This window comes from Elephantulus edwardii, unplaced genomic scaffold, assembly GCF_000299155.1.
Source record: "Elephantulus edwardii isolate Elephantulus edwardi_28Jun2011 unplaced genomic scaffold, EleEdw1.0 scaffold00066, whole genome shotgun sequence".
NCBI classification, from domain to species: Eukaryota; Metazoa; Chordata; class Mammalia; order Macroscelidea; family Macroscelididae; genus Elephantulus; species Elephantulus edwardii.
In genome coordinates, this window is record NW_006399816.1 from 7,111,113 (window position 1) to 7,119,430 (window position 8,318).

The 8,318-nt window shown below is 40.7% G+C and overlaps 1 protein-coding gene across 1 annotated transcript; it reads right to left on the minus strand.

Moving 5' to 3' along the window:
• Positions 1-7,610: 7,610 nt before the first annotated feature.
• Positions 7,611-8,240, minus strand: LOC102867704 (ferritin light chain-like). The gene has a single exon (XM_006888387.1). The coding sequence runs from the start codon at positions 8,238-8,240 to the stop codon at positions 7,611-7,613; it is 630 nt and encodes a 209-aa protein (XP_006888449.1).
• Positions 8,241-8,318: the final 78 nt, after the last annotated feature.

Genomic DNA, 8,318 nt, shown 5'->3' on the forward strand with positions numbered 1-8,318 from the left:
ACTAGGGAGGATAGGAGAATTGATGCCTTTGAGCTGTGGTGCTGGAGAAGAGTATTGAATGTACTATGGACTGCCAAGAAAACAAACAGATTCATCCTAGAGAGGATTAAACCAGGCTGCTCCTTGGAAGCAAGGATTCTGGGGCTTCGTCTGACATACTTTGGACTATCCCACAGACTGCCAAAAAAAAAAAAAGTTTAGATTGGTTGATAATGTGGCTGCATGATGAAATAGGGGTGGATTATTATGGACAAACAAGAAAAAAAAAGAGTTTTGTAGGCCAATATTATCGGGGCAGATTAGTACTTTGACAGATAAGGGAAACCATGTGACACAAAGTAGCAATATTTCTGACTTGTCTAATACAGAATTACCTGTTGTGCTGAGAAACAAGGAAGAATGTTGAGAAAGTAGTTCACAGTTCAGGAGAAATGTTGAAGACTTGGAGAAAAGTAATGATTCAAGGTTTGAGTTGCAATTTATAGGTATCATCTTGCATGATCCAAGATGTATCAAAAGAACATAGAAGGAATATGCAGAGTCACTGTCCCAAAAAGAATTTACTAACAGAGAACTATTTTAGGAAGTTGCATATGATCAAGAACCAATAGTAACAAAGGAGGAAGTTCAAGCTGTTCTGAAGAAAGTAGTAAAAGACAATGTTCCAGGAATTGATGGAATATTAATTGATATATTTCAACAAACAGATGCAGTCCTGGACGTGCTCATCAGGTTGTGCCAAGAAATCTAGACAGCTGTGTGGCCAACTGACTGGAAAAAGATCCATGTTTATTCTCATTCCCAAAAACCTTGATTGAACAGAATGTAGAAATTGAACAATATCATTAAACACATGCAAGGAAAATCTTGCTGAAGATTATAAGAAACACAACGACCCACAACTGAACAGCACATAAACAGAGCAGAAATACTACATGAATTCAGAAGAGGCTCTGGCAGTACAGATATCACTGCTGTTATCAGATGGATCTTGATGGACAAACAAAAATAAACATTTTTGTTGATCCATTTATCAGCAGGTTGGACTTGCCAGATGGCTTGGGGATCTCAGGCTCATACTCCACCAGCATTTTTAAATATTTAAATTTTTTCAAAAAATATTAATTGATTTTTGAATGAACATTCTTTCAATTGGTACAGCAGTTGTCTATTTTCTTTACTGAAGTATCTTGGAATTGCTACAATGATAACTGTGCCATAGGTGTGTCAAACATCATAACTGGCAACCCATCATGAACAGTGTTTGGTTGAGCTCCCAGATTGATTCAGGTTTGGAAGCAGGAGTGGCATCCACTTACTAAATCACATGCCTCTGGAAACTCTATGAACCTGGAGAAATGACAGTAGTTATAAAAAGGCGGCAGGCCTTTTGTACATAGGGTCGCTATGAGTCATCTTTGACTTGACAGCAATGAACAACACAACAACAACAACAAGCTCCATGGAGCACAGTTCTACTCTAAAACACAAGGGGTCACCATGAGTCAGAATCTACTCGGGGCAACTGTTTGTGTGTTTTAAATACATATTGTTGTTTTGTGGAGTTGAGTGAGAACTGACGTATAGCTGACCTTCCGTGGGTTTTCAGAGACTGTAAATTGACTATATTTCTCCTATGGAGCAGCTGGTAAATTCAAACTGCCTGCCTACAGGTTACCTGTGCAAATCCTTACCTACTAGGTCACCAGAGCTCCCTTTTCAATACCTGTTATTGTTGATGTTGATTGACTTCAGGTCAAGCATGACTCATGTGATCCTATGAAGAAAAGGCCTAAAGCTCCTCTACAACTATCGACATTTATCAAAGTTCATAAAGTTTCTGGAGCCATGTTATTTAGGAAGTAGATGCCACTCCTGCTTCCAATTTCAATACATAGTCATGTGAATTTAACCTAAGGAAACTCGACATTTCTAAAGAAAGCAAACATCTTAACTTACAGTGCTTGAAATAAACTTGCTCTGTAAATTCCCTCCACAGGGAAGTAAAATTCTAGCCCAATGTAGTGACCTTGTAGAATGACTCAGAGTGACCCTAGAGTATGGAGTAGAACTACTCCATAGAGTTTCCAAAGCTGTATATCTTAATGGCAGTACATGGCTTCATTTTTCTCCAGTGAACAGGTAAGTAATATTCATTAAAATCATATCAATATAAAAGACATAATGTTGGGGAGCTCTGGTGGCCTAGTGGCAAGGAGCTGCAACTACAATCCCAGAGGCGAACGGTTCGAATCCCCCAGATGCTCTGCCAGGGAAGGAGGGACAATCTCCTCCTGTACCAGTCAGATCTGATTTGATGGTACACGCACACAAAAATAATTAAAAAAAAAGAAAATTAAAAAAAAAAGACATAATGTTGAGGCGAGCTCTGGTGGCCTAGTGGCAAGAAGCTGTACTGTAATCCCAGAGGTGAATGGTTCGAATCTACCAGTTGCTTTGCTGGAGAAGGAGGGACATCTCCTCCTGTACCAGTCAGATCTGAGCTGATGGTACACACACACAAAATAATAAAAAAATTTAAAAAATTAACTAAAAAAAAGGACAATGTTGAGAATCACAGTTCTTTCAAATCATAAGACACTGTGAAGTGTACAATCATGTCAGAGGAAAAGAAATAAAATGGGGAAATATATATTTCCACTGTCAATACATAGTATAAGCCTAAAGTAATCAAAATAGTGTAGGACTGGAAATAAGGACAGGTGTATGGATCAAAGGAATAGACTTTAGGATCCAGAAACAAAACCTATACATTCGTGGTCAGATGATTTTTTTACTTGACTGTCAAGACTATTTAATAAGGAAAGAATATCTCTTTTGGAGTGAAAAGTGAAAACATGAAAAAGGCCAGGCTTACTAGTCTGAAAGACACTGGTGAAGCCCCTGAGACAATGGCCTTTCATGACCCTTTGAACCTGAAAGAAAGCTTACCCTCCTCGGCTCAAATTTTACTAAAACAATACATTAGCTTATAGGATGAACACCACCATGGAGGCACTCATTCCTGCGAATAACCAAATATAATATACATACATATACACACACATAGGGAGCTCTGGTCGCCTAGTGACAAGAAGCTGCACTGCAATCCTGAAGGCACATGATTCGAGGCTACCAGCTGCTCCGCGGAAGAAGTATGGATAACCTCATCCCGTGCGATTGACTGCCTCTGAAAATCTGCCAGAGCGTCAGCTTTGGGTTAGTTCCAACTCAATGGTACACAGCAACAACGACAATACACACATACATATACATACAAAGGAACAGCATTTGCCCTAGGATAAACCTCAGAAGGCAAAAAGGGTAAGACAGAAGGTTTAATAGAAATGGGAATCACAGGGAGGAAGTGGGAAGAGTGTGGTTATACTGTATTATAATTAAAGTTATAAAATAAAATAAAATGTGTATGACTGTTGAACGTAAAACAAATTTGCTTTGTAAATTTTCACTCCAATCCCAATAAGAGAGAGAGAACAATCTCTCCAGCAAATGGTGCTGGGACAAATGGGATCTTCACCTGCCTTTGCCACCCCAGCAAAAGAAATGAAATGGGGCCCTTACTTCACATCACATACCAAAATCAGCTCAAAACGGATCAAAGACCTAAACAGAAGAGTTAAAATATCAACTCTTAGAAGAAAACTACATAGTGTACTTTTAGAAAGTTGACAATAGTTTCTTAGCTATTACACCAAAGGCAAAGGCAACAAAAGAAAAATAGAGAAATTTAATTTTATAAAAATAAAGGAGTTTTTTGGTGCATCAAGTGGTATTATCAAGAAAGTAAAAGGGAAATAGTCATCCTTTGTCCAGGTATAAAGCTTGGGAGGCAGGAAGAGGTAGGGGAGAAAGACAGAAGAAGGAAACACATGGCAGAAGTGGAAAAATGCTGTTCCATTGAGGGGAATATAATCACTATCATGAAACATAACGTGTATGAATCATTGAATAGGAAAAACCCATTTACTCTAAACTTGCATTCAAATCACAATCATTTTTTTTATTATGGTTTTTTTCTTTTCCTGGTGCTGTCAAGACAAATCTGACTGGCACAGGAGGAGAGTTGCCCATCTTTTTCCAGCAATGTATCAGGTGGATTTGAACTGCACATGTTTGGGAAACAATTTTTTAAAGTTAATAATATCACCAGTAAAAGAGAAACTATTTTTAAATCATGTATCTGATAAGAATCTAGTATTCAAGATATTTTTATTCTGATACATAAGAATATTTTATTCTACTTTATTTTTTTCATGTAATTGTTCATTATTTCATTTATAGATATTTTTAAACAAATTTTTATTTTATATTGGTTTGCATTCAAAGTTCATATACATTGTTTTCCACACTGATACATATCCTTTACCCAGCCCTTCCTCTACCCATCAAATTGTGCAACCCTATGATGAACCCCCTGCCCATCCTCATCCCTCTGCTCCTCCCCTCCCCCTTGGATTCCTACGTTGTTTTTGTTGTTGTTAAGTGCCTTTGAGTCACAGGTGACTCACAGTGACCCTATGAAGGAGAGTCCTCAACACTTGGGTGCCTTTCATCCTCTCTCCAGGTTCATAGGGTTTCTGAAGGCAAGCTATTACGGAAGTGGATGCCACTCCTCCTTCCAAGCTTGTTTTCATTGGGGAGCTCCACCCCACTCTCTATCCACATTGGGTACCCAACCATTAACGCTTTTGACACATCAGTGTCACAGTGTTCAGCCTCATAGCAACCACAAGTGATGGCTGTACGGCAAAAAGAACACCACACCACAAGTGTGCCCAGAGCCCTCAAACCTACCATGCCTCAAGTAGTCAGATTCTGGATTCAGCTGACATTAAATATCCCAAGACCCTAGGTGGGGCTTGACCTTTCAGTGTCTTAACAGCCCGGCGCGCCCAAATGCTGGCAAACTCCTTGCCCCAGACCCCCAGTTCATCTGGCAAGTCCGCTCTGCCAACCTACAACATAATTGACTGTTGATACTGAGTTTCAATGACTTCTTTCACAGATATAGTCAGTCTGATTCTTAAGCAGCCCATCAGGTAAGATTCATGTTAAAGTTATCATTTGTGCATTTTTAAAAAGGTAATTGAAAATACAAAATTTGTTCATTTAATTTCCAGCCTCATTTCTATCACCAAACCCATATTTTCCAACTACTCTTCCTTCTTCATTGTTTCCAACTTTTGCAACCCAGTCACCAACTATCATTAACAAATCTTGATTGCATGTTCAAACGACTAATTTTGGACTGCATGATTTGGTAAAAATTCTCATTTTCTTCCTCTTTGACTCTAGATATATTGCTGTTGTTGTTGTTAAGTGCCATCAAGTCACAGGCGACTCATAGCGACCCTATGAACGAAAGTCCTGGACACTTCCTTTATAACTTTCGTCCTTTCTCCAGGTTCATAGGGTTTCCAGAGGCAAACTATTGTGGAAGTGGATGCCATCATTCCTGCTTCCAAGCTTGTTTTAATCGGGGAACTTCACCAAACACTGTCCACCATGGGTATCAGTATTCGGCTTCACAGCAACCACAAGTTATCTCCATACAGCAAGTGGACATACCAAGGAGGGCCACGAAGTAGAGTCCCCCACCTTTGGCTTGGGAGCATGGCTTTCGGTCCACCAGGCCAAGTGCTCTCTTTCTCTCTCCACTATTGGTGGTGGGAGTGTTGTTAAGTGTCGTTGAGTCGTAGGTGACTCATAGTGACCCTATGAACAAAAGTCCTGGACACTTCCTATAAAACTTTCGTCTTTCTCCAGGTTCGTAGGGCTTCCAGAGGCAAGTTATTGCTCTAGATATGCTGTTGTTATGCGCCATCAAGTCGCCTGCGACTCGTAGCAACCCTGTGTTCAACAGCCCTAAACTCTGCTCTATCCTGTGCCAATTGCTCTGCCTCTGACACACCTATCCTGATTACCACAGTCACCGAATCAATCCACCTCGTAGAGGGCCTTCCTCTCCTGCACCTGCCCTCCACCCTCCCAAGCATGATGTCCTTCTCCAAGGACCAGTCTCTCCTTACAACATGACCGAAGTAAGTCAGACGAAGCCTCAGAATCCTTGCCTCCAAAGAACAGCCCGGTTTAACTCTCTCAAGGATGAATGTTTTCTTAGCAGTCCATGGTACCCTCAATACTCATCTCCCACACCAAAGCTCAAAGACATCAATTCTCCTTCTATCCTCCCTAGTCATTGTCCAACTCTCCGATGCATAACAAGTGATTGCAAAGACCATGGCCTGTATCAGACACATCTTAGTCTCTAAAGAGACACTATTGCTCTTCAGTACTTTGGAGAGGTCCCTAACAGCAGACTTTCCTATCACAATATGTCTTTTAATTTCCTAGCTGCTGGTGCCAAGAGTGTTGACTGTGGAGCCAAGCAAACTAAAGCTGTAAACAATCTCAATCTCTTCACCATCCATCTTGATGCTGCCAATTGGCCCAGTAGTGAGAATCTTTGTCTTGACATTGAACCTCAATCCATATTGAAGGCTGCAGTCCTTGAACCCCTGCAGCAAACAATTCAAGTCCTCCTCAATTTCAGCAAGCAGGGTTGTGTCATCTGCATAATGCAGATTGTTGATAGATCTTTCATCCATCCTGATGCCGCATTTCTCCTCATAGAGCCCAGCCTCACGGATGATCTGTTCTGCATACAGGTTGAAAAGGTATGGAGACAGGACACATCCCTGGTGTATGCCCTTCCCAATTTTGAACCATGCAGTGTTTCCTTGCTCTGTTCTGACGACTGCCTCTTGGTCCAAGTATAAGTTTCGCATTTGCACAATCAAGTAGTCTGGGATTCCCATTCTTCTCAGAGTCATAGATATAGTTGTAGTCATAGATATATCTCTAGATATAGGAGCATATATTTGAATAATTGTTGTGTTAACAGGTATTCGTGTATGTATATGGATAATATCCTATCACTCACATTCACTGTATTTCAGGATAGAACTTGAAATTTACTTTTTTACTATGAATACATCATCATTCTTCTTTTGGTTTTCATTCCCAGCATAGTATACCATATGATTATCTGCTTCAAAGTGGCCAAAGCTAGTCCATCTTATCTCACTAAAGCCTAGTATGTAGATGTTCATGCATTCTATTTTATTTTTAATAATTTCCAGTTTTCCAACATTCAAGCTACATACATCCCAAGTTCCAATTATTAAACAATGTTTGTCATTGCTTTTCCTCATTTTTTAACTTTTTTAATTAATTTCAATAAAAATTTACAGAGACTTTGGATTTCCATTCATTCATTGTTGCACTTTTCTAGTACACTACCCTCCTGAAAAAGTAAAAGAAAAATTATTTCATTGTTTTACAATCCCTCCCCCCAGGTCCACTCCACTATACAGCCTTTGCTCTGGACTCCTGTCATGATAAAAATCCCTAATAATTTTCCCTCTTAAACAGTTTTCTCCCTCATCTGTTTCAATGTCGTATATAATATTGAACCTATCCTTCTCAGTCTCCTTCCAACCCCGAGGTCAGTCCTGTTTGTTTTTTGTTTTGGGTTTTTTGTTTTGTTTTGTTTTGTTTTTTTATCTGTTGCAAAAAACTTTATTGTTTCATTTGGTCCAAAGCTTGGGCGAAGGGCTTCTGGGTGGATAAGATTCCACATCAGGGTGGGATAGAGACAGAGGTTTTCCCCTGCAAGTCCCCGCAAACCCTTGGTGGTGCTTGAGGGTGAGACGCTCAAAGAGATACTCGCCCAGCCCAGCCTGGGGGCCGCCCAGTCTTCTAATGTTAGTCAGATGGTCACCCATCTTCTTCAGAAGTTTCACTTCCTCATCCAGGAAGTGGTTCTCCAGAAAGTCACAGAGATGGGGGTCAGTGTGGGCGGAACCCACGGCGTGTAGATCCAGAAGGGCTTGGTTTAGGTTCTTCTCCAAGGCCAGCGCTGCTTGCATAGTGTCCAGGGTTTGACCCCACTCATCCTGGAATGGCTTCTGGATATCTTGGAAGAGGACTCGCCCACCACGCTGGTTTTGCAGCTTCAAGAGCTGCTTGGCACCCTCGTGCTTCTCATTAGCCAACTCGCGGAAGAAGTGTCCCATACCTTCCAAGGCCACATCATCGAGGTCAAAATAAAAACCCAGAGAGAGGCAGATGTAAGAGGCCTGCAGGTGCAGGTTGACCAGACGGTTGACGCCAGCTTCTGCTTCGGCGGAATAATTTTGACGGATCTGAGAGCTCATAGTTGGTCGAGATTTTGGGGCTAACAAAAAAAAGTTGTTAGCTGGTCCCGAAAATAGGAGATGATTGAGATGGTCCCG